Source organism: Oncorhynchus masou, chromosome 12, assembly GCF_036934945.1.
Source record: "Oncorhynchus masou masou isolate Uvic2021 chromosome 12, UVic_Omas_1.1, whole genome shotgun sequence".
NCBI lineage: Eukaryota > Metazoa > Chordata > Actinopteri > Salmoniformes > Salmonidae > Oncorhynchus > Oncorhynchus masou.
This window is the reverse complement of record NC_088223.1, coordinates 22,467,994-22,489,930: the sequence shown is the minus strand read 5'-3', so window position 1 is coordinate 22,489,930 and position 21,937 is coordinate 22,467,994. Positions and strand designations below refer to the sequence as shown.

Sequence of the window (21,937 nt, the reverse complement as noted above, 5' to 3'; positions counted from 1 at the left end):
CCATTAAATTATTATGAACATAATATACATTTCTATTAGAGGTTGATTTTTCAACCCCGATAACGATACTGATTATTGGAGGACCAAAAAAAGACGATACCAATTAATCAGTCGATTTTTATATACATTATATACATTTGACAATTACAACAATACTGAATGAACACTTTTATTTTAACTTAATATAATACAGAAATAAAAATCAATTTAGTCTCAAATAAATAATGAAACATGTTCAACTTGGTTTAAATAATGCAGAAACAGAGTGATGGAGAAGAAAGTAAAAGTGCAATATGTGCCATGTAAAAAAGCTAATGTTTAAATTCCTTGCTCAGAACATGAGAACATATGAAAGCTGGTGGTTTCTTTTAACATGAGTCTTCAATATTCCCAGTTAAGAAGTTTTAGGTTGTAGTAATTATAGGAATTATAGGACTATATCTCTCTGAACCATTTGTATTTCATATACCTTTGACTATTGGATGTTCTTATAGCCAACCTAATCTCAGGAGTTGATAGGCTTGAAGTCAATTACAGCGCTGTGCTTCATGCATTGCGAAGAGCTGATGGCAAACGCAGGAATGTGCCGTTTGAATGAATGCTTACGAGCCTGCTGCTGCCTACCACCGCTCAGTCAGACTGGTATATCAAATATAAAAACATAGATTTAAATATAACATAAGAAACACACAGAAATACGAGCCTTAGGTCATTAATATGGTCAAATCCGGAAACTATCATTTCGAAAACAAAACGTTTATTCTTTCAGTGAAATACGGAACTGTTACATATTTTATCGAACGGGTGGCAACCCTAAGTCTAAATATTGCTGTTACATTGCACAACCTTCAATGTTATGTCATAATTACATAAAATTCTGGCAAATTAATTGCGGTCTTTGTTAGGAAGAAATGGTTTTCACATAGTTCACAATGAGCCAGGCAGCCCAAACTGTTGCATGTACCCTGACTCTGCTTGCACTGAATGCAAGAGAAGTGACACATTTCCCTAGTTAATATTGCCTGCTAAAATTAATTTATTTTAACTAAATATGCAGGTTTAAAAATATATTCTTGTGTATTGATTTGAATAAAGGCGTTGATGTTTATGGTTAAGCACATTGGTGCAACGATTGTGCTTTTTCGTGAATGCACTTTTGTTAAATCATCACCTGTTTGGCGAAGTTGAAGAAGGCTGTGATTCAATGCTAAATTAACAGTCACCACATTGATTATATGTAACGCAGGACAAGCTAGTTAAACTAGTAATATCATCAACCATGTGTAGTTAACTTGTGATCATGTTAAGATTGATTGTTTTTTATAAAATAAGTTTAATGCTAGCTAGCAACTTACCTTGGCTCCTTGCTGCACTCGCATAACAGGTGGTCAGCCTGCCACGCAGTCTCCTTGTGGATTGCAATGCAATCTGATGCCGATTACCGATTGTAATGAAAACTTGAAATCGGTCGACCTCTAATTTCTAAACAGTTTACCCTCCGTTAGTCAGCACCTCTACAAACATTTTGGGGTATGCATCAGCTCAATGCCTTTTTACTGCACTAACTCTAGTAACTTTCATTAACAGGTGGTTATTAGGCATGTGTTAAGGATTTGCTGAACAATTGTTTACAAATTGTTAGTCAAAGCGTTTTACTGGATCTAATATTGTCTTATTCTAAAATGTTTCCTTGGTTCCTATGGTTTCAGCGGGGGATGGGGGTCATCCTATGATTGGTGCTTTAGATAGGACCATAATATAAGTCTTCCTGTGAGAGTGGGACATGGGCTGTATGTGAAAGTAGCTGGACATGTGATGTGTTACATCATCTTTGTCAGGATTCCCAATCATATTGATATTTATGAGAAATAGAGTGTCAGGTGTTCACTCTAGATATATAATCACACACCAGTTATTTTCCCACTACAGTCAGTCTTTCCATCTGCCTTGTAAAACAAGTAGGACTTAAAGGGGCTTCATAACTTTTGGAAAACATTTTTACAGCAGATTGCCCCTTTAAAGGGCATTAGAATGTTGTTGACAGCCAGGAGTGGATTTCAAGGGAACATTCCACAGCTTGGTCCAAGGTAATATCAATTACCTGAAAAATAACCTCTACACTTGTCTTTGTTGACCTTGTCCATGCCCCTCACACAAAACCAGACTATGTACCACCGCAGACACATAAAAACCACACGCAATCATCTTTAATACCATTTGTTGCGCTAGCTGGTAGCTAGCCTGTGTAACATTGGACAGGGTGTTAGTTCTGAGAGAGAAAAAACCCTATTAACACACTGGTGGGCAATCTACTAAATCCGTGTCTAGTGGGAGATTTCATTCCACCTGCAAGATTAGCTGTTTGATTGCATAATAAAGGTCAGTGGAAGCCCAGGGCTAAGTCCCAAATGACACCCTATTTCCTGCATAGTGCACTACTTTTGACCTGAGCTCTATTGGTTATCCAATGGTAGTGCACTATAGGGAATAGGTTATAATTTGGGACAGTCAAGTAGCAGGCGGCAAGGCCATCACAGTTCAGCCACCACAATGGTTGGAGTGTGATTAAAAAATAAAAAGAACTCAGTCTAAGTATTTTCCGGACCCAGACTTTTGTTTCCGGTTGAATGCTATGAGACAATGACCTGTAATTAACGTGCAATCAGTGTGCTAGGTGAAAATTGACACCGTTAGTCAGTCCCAGTATCCTCGTACCTCCACCACACACTATGCTAAGTTCAGTCAACCTTGTTTTTCTCTCAATATAGTGCAGTACATTGCTGTCATGGTAACTACTAAGTAGTCTATGAGTGCTGAGCTAGACATGAACGTTTATTCCCAAGTTCAGGGTGTACAGTTAATTGGAGGAGGGGCGGGTGGAGCAAATGGAACAGGGATTTGTATTTTGAAAGGTATCTGTCAATGTTCTGAGGAGAGGACTGAGGTACACGTCTCATTTTAGCTTGGTTGCATTCTCATATGAGAGAGCAGAGTTCAAACCTGCAAATATGAAATTGTCAGCTACGCTAAGATGTGTGGTGGCGTTTTGAAAGACAAGAAGAAAGGGTAATATAATTATTTCCTATTCCTCTCAGTTTGCTGTGTAATTATGATGCTGTGTGATGATGAGTGCAAAGGAAAACAATTATGAGAAGATAATAACAGGAAGTGTCTCTCACAGAGAGCCGGCCCACGCTCCTCACGTACCGACCAAAAGTTCCAGACACATCTCCGAATTAACCAAGTGCTTAATCCTAATTGTTCTGCCTGCTTAGTGCAGGCCCCATCCCTGCCTGCAGGCCCAGTGGGATCCTCCAGTCAAATGTTCAGCCGTATTGACTGATTATAACGACCGCCCTAACTCTCTCTCTGAGCCTCTAAAAACATACATGCAACTCAAGCAGCACAGAAATAACAGGAAACGGCAGATCGGGATGGTCATTGCACCAATGACCCCAAAAAGAAGAGAGGATGCCAAAAACGTGTGTGTGGTCAAATCATATGCCTTCCTGCCTGTGTGCTTGTGTCCAGCCTAGCGAAGGTAAAGTTTGTGTTAACATCACAGACCTGGTTTCAAAATGTTTTTCAAAGCTGAGCTTGATTGACCTTGCCAGAGGTAATGGATGGAACCATTTGAGTAGCCCCAAAAAGTGTAAGCCCCGGCCATGTGGAACTTTAGGCAGGCTCAACCGAATGCTCCAATCCTATTTGAACCCAGGTGTGTGCCAAAGGGGGTGGTGTTGCAATCTACTGCAAAGATAGCCTGCAGAGTTCTGTATTACTATCCAAGTCTACCCAAACAATTTGAGCTTCTACTTCTAAAAATTCACTTTTACAGAAACAAGTCTCTCACTGTTGCCGCTTGCTATAGACCACCCTCTGCCCCCAGCTGTGCCCTCGACACCATATGTGATTGCCCCCCATCTATCTTCTGAACTCGTGCTACTAGGTGACCTAAACTGGGACATGCTTAAATCCCCGGCCATCCTACAATCTAAGCTTGATGCCCTCAATCTCACACAAATTATCAATGAACCTACCAGGTACAACCCCAAATCCATAAACATGGGCACCCTCATAGATATCATCCTAACTAACTCGTCCTTTTCAATCAAGATCTCAGCGATCACTGACTCATTGCCTGCATCCGTAATGGCTCTGCGACGAAACGACCATCCCTCATCACTGTCAAACGCTCCCTAAAACATTTCTGCGAGCAGGCCTTTCTAATCAACCTGGCCGGGGTATCCTGGAATGACATTGACCTCATCCCGTCAGTAGATGATGCCTGGTTATTCTTTAAAAGTGCCTTCCTCACCATCTTAATTAAGCATTATTGACTGTATGTTTTGTTTATTCCATGTGTAACTCTGTGTTGTTATATGTGTCGAATTGCTATGCTTTATCTTGGCCAGATCGCAGTTGCAAATGAGATCTTGTTCTCAACTAGCCTACCTATTTAAATAAAGGTGAATTAAAATCAAATTAATTAATTGGGACCTTGTCCTACACTGCCAAAAGGAAGATGAGCCTCTGAGCCTGTTTCCTCTTCACGTGTCTTCTTTCGAAATAAAATCAAATCAAATGTATTTATATAGCCCTTCTTCCATCAGCTGATATCTCAAAGTGCTGTACGGAAACCCAGCCTAAAACCCCAAACAGCAAGCAATGCAGGTGTAGAAGCACGGTGGCTAGGAAAAACTCCCTAGAAAGGCCAAAACCTAGGAAGAAACCTAAAGAGGAACCAGGCTATGAGGGGTGGCCAGTCCTCTTCTGGCTGTGCCGGGAGAGATTATAACAGAACATGGCCAAGATGTTCAAATGTTCATAAATGACCCGCATGGTCAAATAATAATAATCACAGCACCTCAGGAGTAAATGTCAGTTGGCTTTTCATAGCCAATCATTAAGAGTATCTCTACCACTCCTGCTGTCTCTAGAGAGTTGAAAACAGCAGGTCTGGGACAGGTAGCACGTCCGGTGAACAGGTCAGGGTTCCATAGCCGCAGGCAGAACAGTTGAAACTGGAGCAGCAGCACGGCCAGGTGTACTGGGAACAGCAAGGAGTCATCATGCCAGGTAGTCCTGAGGCATGGTCCTAGGGCTCCGATCCTCCAAGAGAGAAAAAGAAAGAGAGAAAGAGAGAATTAGAGAGAGCATACTTAAATTCACACAGGACACTGGATAAGACAGGAGAAGTACACCAGATATAACAAACTGACCCTAGCCCCCCGCCATATAAACTACTGCAGCATAAATACTGGAGGCTGAGACGGAAAGGGGTCAGTAGACACTGTGGCTCCATCCGATGATACCCCCGGACAGGGCCAAACAGGAAGAATATAACCCCACCCACTTTGCAAAAGCACAGCCCCCACACCACTCGAGGGATATCTTCAACCACCAACTTACCATCCTGAGACACGGCCGAGTATAGCCCACAAAGATCTCCGCCACTGCACAACCTAAGGGGGGGCGCCAACCCAGACAGGAAGATCACGTCAGTGACTCAACCCACTCATGTGATGCACCCCTCCTAGGGACGGTATGGAAAAGCACCAGTAAGCCAGTAACTCAGCCCCTGTAATAGGGTTAGAGGCAGAGAATCCCAGTGGAGAGAGGGGAACCGGCCAGGCAGAGACAGCAAGGGCGGTTCGTTGCTCGAGAGCCTTTCCGTTCATCTTCACACTCCTGGGCCAGACTACACTCAACCATATGACCCACTGAAGAGATGAGTCTTCAGTAAAGACTTAAATGTTGAAATTCTAGGGACAATTTGGAGGCCTGCGTCTTGTGACCGTAGCATATATGTTGGTATGTACGGCAGGACCAAATCGGAAAGATGGGTAGGGGCAAGCCCATGTAATGCTTTGTAGGTTAGCAGTAAAACCTTGAAATCAGTCCTTGCCTTAACATGAAGCCAGTGTAGGGAGGCAAGCACTGGAGTAATATGATCACACTTTTTTGTTCTAGTCATGATTCTAGCAGCCGTATTTAGCACTAACTGAAGTTTATTTAGTGCTTTCTCCGGGTAGCCGGAAAGTAGAGCATTGCAGTAGTCTAACCTAGAAGTAACAAAAGCATGGATTAATTTTTATGCATCATTTTTGGACAGAAAGTTTCTGATGTTTTTGCAATGATACATCGATGGAAAAAAGCTGTCCTTGAAACAGTCTTGATTATGTTCATCAAAAGAGAGATCAGGGTCCGGAGTAACACCGAGGTCCTTCACAGTTTTATTTGAGACGACTGTACAACCATCAAGATGAGTTGTCAGATTCAACAGAAGATCCCTTTGTTTCTTGGGACCTAGAACAAGCATCTCTAAAAGTAGAAAGTTTGCAGCCATCCACTTCCTTATGTCTGAAACACAGGCTTCTAGCGAGGGCAATTTTGGGGCTTCACCATATTTCATTGAAATGTACAGCTGTGTGTCATCCGCATAGCAGTGAAAGTTAACATTATGTTTTCGAATGACATCCCCAAGAGGTAAAATATATAGTGAAAACAATATTGGTCCTAAAACGGAGCCTTGAGGAACACCAACATTTACAGTTGATTTGTCAGATGACAAACCATTCACAGAGACAAACTGATATCTTTCCAACAGATATGATCCAAACCAGGCCAGAACTTGTCCGTGTAGACTATTTTGGGTTTCCAATCTCTCCCTAAAGGGAGTCTTTCCTGGCCACTGTGCTTCTACTTGTACGTTGGAGTCTACACTCTTGGAAAAAAGGGTATGAAAAGGGTTCTTTGTAGAGGGATAGGATTCTACAAAGAACCATTTTAATTACAAATAATTTGTAGACTGCAAATTGACTGCAAGAAGCCCAAACAGGTACAATGTTTGGGGGACAAACCAAAGAACCCTACTGGGTTCTATTTATAACCTTTTGTAAGTCGGGTTACTATAGAGCCATTTTTGACAACTGCCCATGAGAAAGGGGCTTTATAAATACATTTGAATGACAGCCCCCCCCCCCCTTTCTTCCAGGCTTTGAGCTTTCCCACTGCGAGGACCCTGGGGTGCCCCAGTTTGGCTTCAAGGTCAACGACCAGGGACACTTCTCTGGAAGCACCATCACCTATAGGTGCAACCCTGGCTACACCCTGCACGGCAGCGGAATTCTCAAATGTATGACCGGAGAAAGACGTGCCTGGGACAACGTCCTGCCCTCTTGCATCGGTAAGGGAACTAAGTAAAAAGGACTGTGCACGTGTGCATATACAAGCACACACAGACATACTGTATGCACACATGCACACACTACCAACCCACACTGGTAAACTCCTATGGTCAGGAACAACTGACATCTCTTAGCATAGCGGATTGGTAGACAGCTCCCTTCATCTATTTTCAACTAATATTAGCCCACAGTGCTTCTCCCTGTTAACCTAGCAGCAGTACAGTACTCCAGCACAACCCAAGTCCCTCCTCTTCTCTCTTTATGTCAAGTTAACCACAGAAGAAGAAGTAACCACGGGTCCCTCCCATTTGTCACAATGATCTAAGCTGCAGCCAATGTGCCTCACCAGCTGCATAATGTATTAACCAGGCTAGGGGAGTGCAGACCAGACCAGGCAGAGCTCCTGCAGGTCATTGATATGCTGCAGGAGAACAACCTGCAATGCAGGCTGCAGCTATGTAATATCCATTAATCAAGAGGGTTTAATTCAGCCTTATGTTGCACTATGTCCTCTTAATTGAACTTTGTCTAAAAATGTGCAGTGCTTTGCATTTCTTAAAGTGAATACAAATGTATTTGTTTTTTCCTTTTCTTTTGAATGAGTAATGTCTTGGAGAGATTGGTGTATGTGAGAGCTGGATTAAATTTGCCAATACAGATTGGAGATATCTTCAATCTCTGAGGTAGATTGTACAGATGACATTGAAGTTCTTGGTTGAAAGTGGGAATTTGTCCTCATTGGAGAAGGCACATGATGGGTATTGTGATAGCTATCGTTAGTTCCTTGATTATACTGATTGATCCTAATTAGATTCAAAGAAGGGTGCCCTTAGTGACTTCAAATCAGATTGGATCTCACTAGATCTGATTAACCCCATCCTGTCAGTCTCTTTTATGAGGAAGAGATACAATGTACACTAGGACCAGCCTTTACAACAACAACAAAATGTACAATTTGGAGTTTCACATGTGAAAACATGAAGGGCCCCACATGAAATAGCTGTTTTCACATGTAAAACCATATTTTCAGTTGTATTACATTTATAGTTCACATGTTAACGTCACCTTTTCACATGTGAGGATAAAAAACATGTTTTTTGCAGTTGTGAATTGCAGTTACAGAATATCGGGTATGCCGTTTCACATGTGAAAATCACATTTTAAAATAAAACATTTACACGTGAAAAACAAATTTTTAAGAAAACTCCACATGTGAAAATGTCACTTTTGGCCTCCCGAGTGGCACATCGGTCTAAGGCACTGCATCACAGTGCTAGAGGTGTCACTGCAGACCCGGGTTCGATTCCAGGCTGTGTCGCAGGAAGACCCATGTGGCGGCGCACAATTGGCACAGCATCGTCCGGGTTAGGGAAGGGTTTGGGCGGCCAGGATGTCCTTGTCCCGTCGCGATATAGCGACTCCTAGTGGCAGGCCTGTCGCATGCACACTGACTTCGGTCGCCAGTTTGTATTTGTATTTATTATGGATCCCCATTACTCTTCCTGTGGTATGGCAAAATGAAGGCAGTTATACAATTTTAAAAACATTACAATACATTTATTACAAAATTCACAACACACTAAATATGTGCCCTCAGACCAATACTCCACTACCACATATCTACAACACAAAATCCATGTGTACATGTGTGTATAGTGTGTATGTTATCATGTGTGTGTATGCATGTGTCTGTGCCTATATTTGTGTTGCTTCACAGTCCCAGCTGTTTTTTATCATCTACTGCTTGCATCAGTTACGTGATGTGGAATAGAGTTCCATGTAGTCATGGCTCTATGCAGTACTGTGCACCTCCCATAGTCTGTTCTGGACTTGGGGACTGTGAAGAGACCAGTTGTACAGTGTTTCCTCTGACACATTGGTGCGGCTGGCTACCGGGTTAAGCGAGCAGTCATTGGTGCGGCGGACTTCCGGGTTAAGCGAACAGTGTGTCAAGAAGCAGTGTGTCAAGAAGCTTGGCAGGGTCATGTTTCGGGGGACGCATGGCTCTCAACCTTCAACTCTCCCGGGAGTTGCAGCGATGGGACAAGACTGTAACTACCAATTGGATATCACGAAATTGGGGTGAAAAAGGGGGGACAAAAATGTAACTTTCATATGTGGAATTGCAAGTTCCCAAGTGAAAAACAATCATATGTGAAAAACTAATTTGCAGTTTCACATGTAAGAAATCTACACGTGAAAGTTAGACTTGGTCTCTGGATTTAATACTAATGATGCTTTATTGCACATATGACCATAGCAATTACATTTTTTAAACACAATACTAGCCCTCCCAAAGAACTTCCCATATGGATACATATTATAGGCAAGCATATGAGCACATAGTAGTTTTATATACAGTATATCGCTTCCTAGATGTAATATAAAGACTGTAAGTAGTTAAATATTATGCGGATTATTCCAGCCATCATCAATAATAAATACGTAATCATCTGACAGATACAGTGGTGTAAAGTAACTGAGTAAAAATACTTTTGGGGGTATCTGTACTTAACTATTTATATTTTTGACAACTTTTACTTTTACTCCACTACATTCCGAAAGAAAATCTGTACTTTCCCTGACATCCAAAAGTACTCGTTACATTTTGAATGCTCAGGTAGGACAGCAATATGGTCCAATTCACATACCTATCAATATCAATGAATTATCACACCTAATGCCTCTGATATGGCGGACTTACCAAACACAAATACTGCATTTGTAAATTACGTCTCAGTGTTGTAATGAGCCCCTGGCTGATTGTAAATAAAAATTTGAGCATCTACTTTTACTTTTTACTTTTACTCATGTATGACAATTGAGTATATTTCCCCACCAGTGTATTTCATTGCATTTAAAATCAGATACTGTTCGGCGTTTACTCAAGTAGTAAGTGACTTTCACTTTAACTTGAGACAATTTCTATTAAGGTATCTTTACTTTACTCAAGTATGACAATTAAGTACCTTTTCCACTACTGCAGATTTGAAAATACTCTTATCTTCATATCTCCTTCAATTTAAAAAGTGGAGTCAGTCATTTTGAATGGCCTTTGCAGGAAGTGTGCTTTAGAAATTGGATTACCTACCTTGAAGCTACCTAACTTTTCTTATTTCCACCTTTTATTATAACAGATGAAATATTTAGCTATGTTTGATTCTGGTCCGCAGGTGTAGGAGGAGGTGTGAAGAGTGAGGTTGCATCCCAATGGCACTCAACTCCCTATGTAGAGCACTACTTTTGACCAGGGCCCATGTCAAAAGCAGTGCACGATATAGGGATAGGGTGTCATTTGGGATGCAGCTTTGGCAGACAGAGTAGAGCATGTGGTTTCTCAGCCAAGATAAGTAATATCCTCTGAGAGGGAACGTAATGCTTTTGAGAGCAAATGATAAATCAGCACTTTGCTCTGCACTTCCTCAAGTCTAAGTGATAGTGAAGTGTTTTTTATATAGCGAGAGATCAAACTTCGAAAAACTGTAGGGTTCTATCAAACTTTATTTAAAGTGCATTTACAATTGCAGCACACATTACAGTAATACAATACAGTACAATTAAAGAAGTAAAAGCATACAAGAGGCAAGGGTTCTATTTGATCAAAAGTCCTGGGCCCATGTCCACAAAGCATCCACAAAACATCTCACCAAGTCTGGAACCCTCAGGACCCCGAACAGCTTCGACCTCCAAGCCATAAGACTGCTAAATAGTTAGTTAAATAGTTACCAAATAGCTACCTGGCCTATCTGCATTGACTCTTTTTGCTCTAAGGTTTGTGACTCATCACATACACTGCTGCTACTGTTGATTATCTGTCACTTATCTCCTGGTCATATGTACATATCTACCTCGATTACCTTATGACCCTGCACATCGATACTAGTACTAGTACCCTTTTCTTTCTGCATTGTTGGGAAAGTGAGCCTTTCATTGTTAGTCTATACTTGTTGTTTACGAATCATATGACGAATAACATTTAATTTGATTGAATGTTTGCCCTGTGAGGAATGAGCTCCACAGGACGTTGATTTAGAGCATACAAGCATTTCACTACACCCGCAATAATATCTGCTAAACATGTGAATGAAACCATTAAAATGTTATTTGATTTAGAGGGAGGAGGCTTTTCCCTCCCTCCCTCCCTCCCTCCCTCCCTCATCTAAACATTTTTATTATTAATGTTGAGTATTAATGAACTAGCGATCTGCATTTTGTGATTTAGACTTCATTGAACTAAAGGTGAGAGTTTGAGAGGAAGAGAAAGAGAGAGAGAGGATTAAGGGTGAGAGATTGAGAGGGAAAGAGAGGTTGAGAGAGAGAGGACTAAGGGTGAGAGACTGAGAGGGAAAGGAGTTTGAGAGAGAGGGGACTAAGGTTGAGAGATTGAGAGAGAGGACTAAGGGTGAGAGGTTGAGGGAAAAGGAGATTGAGAGAGAGGAATAAGGGTGAGAGATTGAGAGGGAAAGAGAGAGAAAGAGTGATTGAGAGAGAAAGGACTAAGAGTGGGAGATTGAGAGAGAAATAGCAAGTGAGAGAGAGATGACTAAGGGTGAGAGATTGAGAGGGAATGAGATATTGAGAGAGAGGGGACTAAGGTTGAGAGATAGAGAGAGATTGAGAGGGAGAGGACTAAGGGTGAGAGATTGAGAGAGACAGTGAGAGATGGGCATTTAAAGTTGGTTAATCAAGTGATAGTGGAGGTAGACTGATAATGGGCGGGTTATGTAAGCCTCAGCTGCCCTGGAAGCAGTCAGCAGGAAGCATTCAGCAAGAAAAGCATCAGCAAGAGAAGCAGTTAGCAGGCCTCATGTTCAGCGTTGGGCTCGTTTCCCGTGTGATTGATGTCCCGGAGCAGAACAAAACATGCAAGGCGGCAGGCGCACTGCAGCACACCGGGTTTTGGTGGCACCCAGACTGACACTGCCACACTACCACCACGGCACTGTCGTCCTGTCAGGGAAGGTTTTGGGCTGGCTGCTTATTGCTCTGACAGTATTGTATCCCAGATGGCACCATATTTCCTATGTAGTGCACTATAGGGTGCCATTTGGGACGTAGCCCAGGAATCTGCAAACACTCTCGGGCGCGTTATTGTTTTATTGAGATGATTCGCATGGCTTGGCTTCACATTCTCAAGAGGAGCAGTAGACGTGTTACATTTGTTTGCAGCCACCCACTAATGATTTCCTCTCAGCTGTGTACGTGTGTGTGTACCTTTGTGTTGTGTACGTGTGTGTGGGAGTAAGTGTGTGTATGGGTGTGCACTATAGACCCTTGTAAAAAGTAGTGTACTATATAGGGAATAGGTTGCCATTTGGGATGCAACCCAAGAATCTGCAAACACTCTCTGGCGTTTTTGACAGTGGTGGAAAAAGTACCCTATTGTCATACATGAGTAAAAGTAAAGATACCTTAATAGATAATTAATCAAGTAAAAGTGAAAGTCACTCAGTAAAATACTACTTCAGTAAAAGTCTGAAAGTATTTGGTTTTAAATATATTTAAGTATAAAAAGTAAAAGTGTAAATCATTTCAAATTCCTTATATTAAGCAAACCAGACGCAACCATTTTCTTGTTTTTAAGTTATGGGTAGCCAGGTGCACACTTTAAAACGCATACATCATTTAAAGGGAAGTGTGTTTAGTGAGTCTGCCAGATCACAGGCAGTAGGTGACCAGGGATGTTCTCTTGATAAATGAGTGAATTACTCTGACAATTTTTGGGTGTCAGAGAAAATGTATAGAGTAAAAAGTACATTATTTTCTGTAGGAATTTAGTGAAGTAAAAGTTGTCAAAAATATAAATAATAAAGCTGAAGTACAGATACCCCAAAAAACTACTTCTGTCTTTATTTTTGCTTAAGTACATTACACCACTGGTTATTGATTCATTGAGATGATTCACATGGCTCGGCTTCACATTTTCAACAGGGGCGGTAGACTTGTTACATTTCTTTGCCAGCCACCCACTAATTATTTCCCCCTAGCTGTGTGTGTACATGTGTGTTTGTGTACGCGTGTGGGCATGTTCTTGTGTGCAAGCAAGTGTGCATACATGCGTGCGTGTGTGCCCCTGTCCCTGCATGCATCTTTTGCGTTTTGAATGTGTCACTGCAAAACTCATCTGTGACACCCTTTCACCGTATCTCCTTTAATGCATCTCCATAGCAACAGATACATGTATATCCTGTTTTCATTATATTTGTGTTGTTTCTCCTTACAGCTGAATGTGGAGGAAAGTTCACAGGCGAGTCGTCTGGACGCATCCTGTCCCCTGGATACCCATTCCCCTACGACAACAACCTCCGTTGCACCTGGATTATCGAGGTGGACTCTGGCAACATCGTTAGGTACGGATCAATTAGTATTCATCAAGAATCCTCCTTTTCAAGTATTCTCCTATCATGTCTCATCTCTGTGCATTTCAACAGCCAAGCCAAGACCAACTCTTGTAATATAATGCCTAACAAAAGTACAAGGCTACAGCGCTCTCACACACACACACACACACACACACACACACACACACACACACACACACACACACACACAAGCGTCCAGGCAAGAAGGTAGACATTCTCCAGTGCACCAGTACCCTGTTTTTACACTATTAGAACAATGTTTTAAGTGAGAAGTAAGCATTGCAAAATGCACATGATCACCACAATGCCTACTTCCCTCATGCTCTACCAAGGTTCTCCAGCACACAGCTTTGACCTACTACAGTAGCTATGTTGGTCTATTGTACTTCAAACTATGTGTAGGCAGGTTGCTTAGGATTCAAACCTTCTCAAACAGCCCAATCCATAGTCTTAGAGGAGGGGTCTCCCACAATAATATGATTTGTACTGCATACAAAGTAAAGTATTGGATTATTCACACACCACGCCAAGCCATTGTCCCATTCCACTACTTTTCCAAGCTTTTTTTATTTTATGAAAGGCATCTTAGCTTTTATACTTATAAGACAATCAGGCTTGATTGAGTGATCTGTTTTGTCTTGTAGTAATTAATGTACTACCTGCCGGGTTGTTCTTTGCCGTTTAAATTCTAATTGATTTCAACCCTTATTTTAGCAATATAAGTCACTGAGAAAAATATATATTTCATAATCACATCCTTTTTTGGTCAGTAGGTGGGCAACATACCAACAGTGGATGGATGGTGTGTTGGACACAGTCACTCATACAGATAGAGAGGTCTAGAGAATCTGTCTGCATTCCTGACTTCTGTAACTATTGGATCAACCGTGTAATATTGGCACAATGTCAAAACCACTTGATTTGCAAACATGGTCCTGTTTTATCAATTGCTGTGCTGACCAATTCTTGTTCATTACCTTTGTCAAATGTATATGTTGCTGAATGTTATGTTTCCATTTGTATTTATTTTTGCATTCAAGATGGTGAGACACATTTAGGCCTATATCTATAACACAGGAGATTGATGGCAACTTAATTGGGGCGAATGGGCTCTTGGTAATGACTGGAGAGGAGTATGTGGAATGGTATCAAATATGTCAAACACATGGTTTCCAGGTGTTTGATGCCATTCCATTTGCTTTGTTCCAGCCATTATTATGAGCCATTCTCCCCTCAGCAGCCCCCTGTGATCTAAAAATACATACAGCATAATGATAGATATACAGTGCTTTCGGAAGTATTCAAACCCCTCTAAAATGTATTAAATTATTTTTATCCCTCATCAAACTACACACAATACCCCATAATGACAAAGCAAAAACTGTTTTTTCGATTTTTTTCAAATGTATTACAAATGAAAAACTGAATTATGACATTTACATAAGTATTTTAGACCCTTTGGCAGCGATTACTGCCTTGAGTCGTCTTGGGTATGACGCTACAATCTTGGCACACCTGTATTTGGGGAGTTTATCCCAATATACTCTGCAGATCCTATCAAGCTCTGTCAGGTTGGATGGGGAGTGTTGCTGCGCAACAATTTTCAGGTCTCTCCAGAGATGTTAGATCAGTCCGGGCTCTGGCTGGGCCACTCAAGGACATTCAGAGTCTTGTCCCAAAACCACTCCTGCATTGTCTTGGCTGTGTGCTTAGGGTCGTTGTCCTGTTGGAAGGTGAACCTTCGCCCCAGACTGAGGTCATGAGCGCTCTGGAGCAGGTTTTCATCAAGGATCTCTCTGTACTTTGCTCCGTTCAGCATGATGCTGCCACCACCATGTTTCACCGAAGGGATGGTGCCTGGTTTCCTCCAGACGTGATGCTTGGCATTCAGGCCAAAGAGTTCAATCTTGTTTCTCATGGTCTGAGAGTCTTTAGGTGCCTTTTAGCAAACTCCAAGCGGACTGTCATGTGCCTTTTACTGTGGAGTGGCTTCCGTCTGGCCATTCTACCATAAAGGCCTGATTGGTGGAGTGTTGCAGAGATGGTTGTCCCCCTGGAAGGTTCTCCCATCTCCACAGAGGAGCTCTGGAACTCTGTCATAGTGACCATTGGGTTCTTGGTCACCTCCCTGACCAAGGCCCTTCTCCCCCGATTGCTCAGTTTGGCTGGGTGGACAGTTCTTGGATGAGTCTTGGTGGTTCCAAACTTCTTCCATTTAGGAATGATGGAGAACACTGTGTTCTTGGGGAACTTCAATTTAGCAAAAATATTTTGGTTCCCTTCCACAGATCTATGCCTCGACACAGTCTTGTCTCGGAGCTCTAAGAACATTTCCTTCAACCTCATGGCTTGGTTTTTGCTCTGACATGCACTGTCAACAATGAGACCTTATACAGTATAGACAGGTGTGTGCCTTTCCAAACCATGTCCAATCAAATGAATTTACCACAGGTGGACTCCAAACAAGTTGCAGAAACGTCTCAAGAATGATCAATGGAAACAGAATGCACCTGAGCTCAATTTGGTGTCTCATAGCAAAGGGTCTGAATACTTATGTAAATATTTGTTGTGTTTTTTATTTTTAATACATTTGTAAAATTTAGAAAAACCTGTTTTCACTTATCATTATGGGGTATTGCGTGTAGAGTGCTGAGGATTTTGTTTTATTCCATCCATTTTAGAATAAGACTGTAACGTAACAAAATGTGGAAAAAGTGAATACTTTCCCAAGGTTCTGTACATTATTATAATAGCAGGACAGTGTAAAGTACATTATCCCTCTGAAGAATATGAATTAGAAGGTTTGAATCCTAAGCAACCTGCCTACACATTGTTTGAAGTACAATAGACCAACAGAGCTACTGGAGTAGGTCAAAGATGTGTGCTGGAAAAGCATGGGTGAGGTCGTCATTGTGGTGTTCATGTGAGTTGTCTTTATTTTCTGCTTCAGAACAATGCCTCCTTCTCACTTAAAATATATATTTTTTCTCATTTCTATGGTTTTTACACCGAAAGGTGATTTTACAAAAGCATAATTCAACATACTGTAACACAGCAATAAAAGTAAAAGTCAATTAGCCTATCTCGGAGATAAAGAGAGAGAGAGTGAAAGTCTGACAGGAGATCCTCTCAGAAATACAACAAGTAGAACTGATTGGACTTGGTGCTTCAATGGGAAAGTTGGCTAGAAAAAAAGAGAAACATACAGAAAATGTTTTATTGTCCTTGCAAAAGTCTAAATATACATTTTAAGCTTCCCTGAAACAGGAGCAAGAAAATCATCTGCATATGATCTTTTTCAATTGGAATGCAGTTCTATTCATTACACAGCTACATTGAGTTTACAAAACATTAGGAACACTCTTTCCAGGACAGACTGACCAGGTGAATCCAGGTGAAAGCTATGAACGCTTATTGATGTCACTTGTTAAATCCACTTCAATCAGATGAAGGGGAGGAGACAAGAATGATTTTTAAGCCTTGAGACAATTGAAATATGGATTGTGTATGTGTGCTATTCAGAGGATGAATGGGAAAGAGAGAAGATTGAAGTGCCTTTGTAAAGTATGGTCATAGGTGCCAGGTTTGAATGTGTCAAATACTGCAACGCTGCTGGGGGTTTTCACACTAAACAGTTTCCAGTGTGTATAAAGAATGGTCCATGACCTAAAGGACATCCAGCCAACTTGACACAGCAGTGATAAGAATTGGAATCAACATGGGCCAGCATCCCTGTGGAACACTTTCGATACCTTGTAGTGTCCAAGCACCAACAAATTGAGGATTTTCTGAGGGCAAAAGTGAGTGCAACTCAATATTAGGAAATCTTCCTAATGTTTTGAACACTCAGTGTTTTCTACTACAATAGATCGCTCCCTTTTTTTCACGGGCTTCCAGGCATTTACTCATTCATTAACATGGATTTGGAATGAGGACTGTGTGGCTAGTTGGGCATTTGTGGATCCACTTGTTGGAGAAGTGTGCCAGGTCAGTCGGAAAGCATCACAACCTCTCCCTTGACTACTGTCACATTACGTGGCTCAAGAGCGAGGAATGAAGTGAGGCAAACTCCTTCATGTTCTGCGCCAGCAGATGGCCTGTGCTGCTGCTCCCCGTGACATCATAGTCATCCACCTTGGTAGAAACTAATTGGGACACACAAAGGGGACAGCCCTGGTGTGTCAGATGCAAACTGATTCAGAGGTAGTCATCCGAACAACGATGGTCTACTCTGACATAGCGCAGCAGAGGAGTTTGATGTTTCAATAGGAGGAGGACACGCGCATAAAGATGGCCCGGTGCTCTGTCACCCAGCTGATTTTAGCATTTCTCCATGGCAGGCGCATTCTCACAATCCGCCCCTCTGCCATAAAGCACTGTGTCCCTGGGCAGTACTGTAAGGATGGCGTGCATCTCACGGATGAGGGCAATGTCCTCTTCCATGAGATCTGAGTGCTGGTCTCTCCTCCGTTGTAGCAAGATGCACAAAGTAGTACACACCACCACTCTCACTGCCACTTGCCTGCCTCTCCACAAACCCAAAGGCTCTTTTAAGAGCCACTTAATACATGAAAATTAGTGTGTGTGTGTGTGTGTGTGTGTGTCGGGAGGGAGGGAGGGAGGGGGGAGGGAGGGAGGGAGGGAGGGAGGGAGGGAGGGAGGGAGGGAGGGAGGGAGGGAGGGAGGGAGGGAGGGAGGGAGGGATGCTGTCAAAACTATAAACGAAAGAAATGTATCCTCTGGGAGGCCCACCCACAATCTTCAGATCCACAGGCAGTAACTTTAACCACTACACTACAAATCCTGTTCTTAAAACATTGACTATGACAGACCAGTTAAATGGACAGTCTGGAAGATTTTGTTCCAAAATGATTTTGTTCATACACTCAGTACTGGGTGAACATTTATTTATCTTGCTTGGTTAAAATACAATAGTCTAACACAGATGGTTTGATGAAAACAGACTCGTTTAATCATGTAGCTAACCAAGTTAGCAAGCATGTCATTTTCTTTTGACTGCGCACAACTTAAGCAAACGGAAAGTAAGTTCGATTAATCTACCCCGTGGTACACCAGAATATGGCCCGTCAAGTCGTCAGGCGGAAGTGGGAAGGAAAGGCAGGTAGTGTTTTTATCAAAAGCAATCACATTTCCATGTGAAAACACAGAATCCTACTCATTACCACACATGCTTAATTACCTCACTTTTGTTTTGCTCCTACTTTGCTGTCAGACAGAGCGGGGCACCTACCCAGCTGATCAAAATATATGTTTTTCATTTATTGATTGTCTACAGTAGCCTAGGTTTGTTCACATAGATTTCTTATGACTGGCAGCATGATGCAAGCAGCTGTGTTGTTGCCGAGCAACTGACCAGGTGTTAGAACTCTGAGCTTTGTCTAAAAAAAATATGCTACCATCGTCAAAAATGCTACATAAAGATGGCACATTGTTGGTTCTTACTGGGCAGAAATGAGCATGTGAGAGCAATACATTATAAATGTAATCAAAACTGTTTCCCGACAAACTTTTTTCCCCCCTAAAACTTACGGACGGCTCATGACAAGAGGAGGGGAGTGTGTTTGTACCTCCAATCAAATTGATTTGCCAAGTTTAATCGACATTGGTGTCATATTGGCTTAGATATGATGGTGAATGTAATCAATCCCTACTATAGTGATCGGCGTGACTATAATAGTGAAGATCTGCACGTCCATTCCAGCAGGGGTACAGGAGTACAGGTTATCCCTCTGTCCTCTCTCCAGTCTAGTCTACAGATACCAGATACTTCTTTGTTTTTTGCCTGTCCTGCACATCTTCGACCCCAGGGTTGGACAGCCTAATGAGACTCAAATGCTCAATCATAGACTCAATTATTAGTATTGCATGGAGCCAGAATGGTGTAACCTTGGAGGCAAACAATTTGTTCTGTTCCAACTCCCAGTGGCACACCTCGTTTGAAATCATATTTTTATTCATGACTTTCTTTATTTTCTTCCACTGGTTTCTTGATCAGCACAGTCTGCTGAATGGTGATGTGAAAGGAGTGTTATGACCACGTGCACCAATTACCTGCCAGGTTTTCTGACTTATAGCTCGTTGCTCGTAGCTTGATGTCACTACAACATCATTATGCCTAGATAGGCACCTCAGTTTTGCATCACAACAGCACTTTTCCATGCAAAATAAAAAAGGCACTGGGGCTTTCAGCTGAGGGCTTGCATTTTCTCAAAAAGGAATATCAAAAACCATGGAAGAAATATGCACAAACCCTCAGATTTAGAACAAACTGTATTGCTAGCAATGCAGAACAAACTGTGTTTGAATGAGGAAACAGTTGTGTTGGTGTAACACATTCAGTGATTTGACTTGATTTATACCATTTTTGTCCATGAGGAGCAAAGGTCATCCACAAATTAACAAGTTATTGCTATAAGTATTGCAATTGTAACATATCTGTTATTACTCTGTTATTCCATGATTTATTGCAAGTAATTTACTGCAGTAATTTACTCCTCCTCCTCATCTCTCAGCCTGCAGTTCCTGGCCTTCGACACAGAGGCATCCCATGACATCCTCAAGGTTTGGGACGGCCCTCCTGAGAATGAGATGTCCCTGAGGGAGGTGTCTGGCTCTCTGCTCCCCGAGGGGATCCACAGCACCCTCAACCTGGTCACCATCCAGTTTGAGACTGACTTCTACATCAGCAAGTCCGGCTTCGCTATCGAATTCTCAAGTGAGTAGTCTGTTTGTGAAAAGTCTTGGAAGTTTGTATCTTCAAAAGCAATCTTCAAAAAGTCTCAGTTTTCTATTCATAAAGTCTAACACTAAGAAAGAGTGTACAGTGCAGGCTTGGGATAATGTGCGAGAGGCTTTTTTGGCTACTGTTTGCAAAACTCTGACGTTTATATCTTCAAAATTTATGCTCTTCTCTGAGTCAGTTTCAGTACGTCAGTTAGAATGTACTTGTTCGGGTTACCTGCTAAGAATGTTGTATTGTATGTGTTTGACTCTGTGATGGAAAACTTCACTCACTGTATTATCTGGGGACTTTAATTGACTCGATACTTAAAACCAGACATACAAACTGTTTATCTGTTAACTGTTAACATAAAACCTATTTGCATAGACTCACGTGATTCCCTCCCTGCGTTGTGACCGGCAGGTTCGGTGGCCACAGCCTGCAGAGACCCAGGTGTACCCATGAATGGCAGTCGTAACGGGGACGGGCGAGAGCCGGGTGACACCGTCACCGTTCTCTGTGACCCTGGGTATGAGCTCCAGGGAGAGATGAAGATTACCTGTATCCAGGTGGAGAACCGCTACTACTGGCAACCCAGCCCTCCTGTCTGCATAGGTGAGTGCTTTAATTACAGATAGGGCTAGGAGATTTTTCTCAGCACATGACCTGACCAGGAAAGGACCCTTGGCTCTAGTTATAGCTTTGTATTGAGGTTAGTACTGTTATGTTCTAATTATTATAGTAAGAACTCGACGGACACTATGAAAGCTTAAACCAGTGTATTCTTCTCAAAGGGCCAATACAGCTGCATTAGACAAAGACATGTTTTTACCCGTGGTAGTATACATACCCCACTTTGGGTGGAGTCTCCTCCTTATCAGTACTGCCACATGTGACCGTTGTCCCTGCACTCGGCCCCTCCTAAGCTTACTTATGGCACCCCTCATGTCTCTATTATAACTACTGATTAATAATATAACTAATGATTAATAATAGTTCAAGCTCAGAAATCCAAACATATCAGTACAAACAGTTAGAGCCTGGGGTTTGTATTGAGTTGAGTACTAACAGTTAGAACCTGGGGTTTGTATTGAGGTGAGTACTAACAGTTAGAGCCTGAGGTTTGTATTGAGGTGAGTACTAACAGATGGAGCCTGGGGTTTGTATTGAGGTGAGTATGAAAAGATGGAGCCTGGGGTTTGTATTGAGTTGAGTACTAACAGGTGGAGCCTGGGGTTTGTATTGCGTTGAGTACTAACAGATGGAGCCTGGGGTTTGTATTGAGTTGAGTACTACCAGGTGGAGCCTGGGGTTTGTATTGCGTTGAGTACTAACAGATGGAGCCTGGGGTTTGTATTGAGTTGAGTACTGACAGGTGGAGCCTGGGGTTTGTATTGAGGATTTTCTACTGACCACTATGTGTGAGCTGAGCAGGGAAAAACTCTTGGCTGTCCTTATGGCCTTCTGTTGAGGTGAGTGCTTACAGGTAGATCCAGAAGTTTTCCTCTCTCTACCCTTACTTCCTCTCAATAGTTGTCTGTTGACTCCCATCTAAAGGAGCTGTAACAAGAAAAGAGCTCTGGGACAACTATCACGTAGCAGCCCATTGGTGTTGCAGAGAGACTTAGATCTGAAAACCCAGC

The 21,937-nt window shown here is 42.1% G+C and overlaps 1 protein-coding gene across 1 annotated transcript in view; it reads left to right on the top strand.

Annotated features, from left to right (window-relative positions):
* LOC135549698 (CUB and sushi domain-containing protein 3-like) overlaps positions 1 to 21,937 on the top strand; it is a gene marked incomplete at its 5' end in the record, with an annotated part of 323,045 nt that overhangs the window by 93,879 nt on the left and 207,229 nt on the right. Inside the window, 4 exons of the mRNA XM_064979922.1 lie at positions 6,998 to 7,189; positions 13,414 to 13,540; positions 20,086 to 20,288; positions 20,718 to 20,909. Coding sequence (XP_064835994.1) covers positions 6,998 to 7,189; positions 13,414 to 13,540; positions 20,086 to 20,288; positions 20,718 to 20,909 — 714 coding nt within the window. The remainder of the gene's footprint in view (positions 1 to 6,997; positions 7,190 to 13,413; positions 13,541 to 20,085; positions 20,289 to 20,717; positions 20,910 to 21,937) is intronic.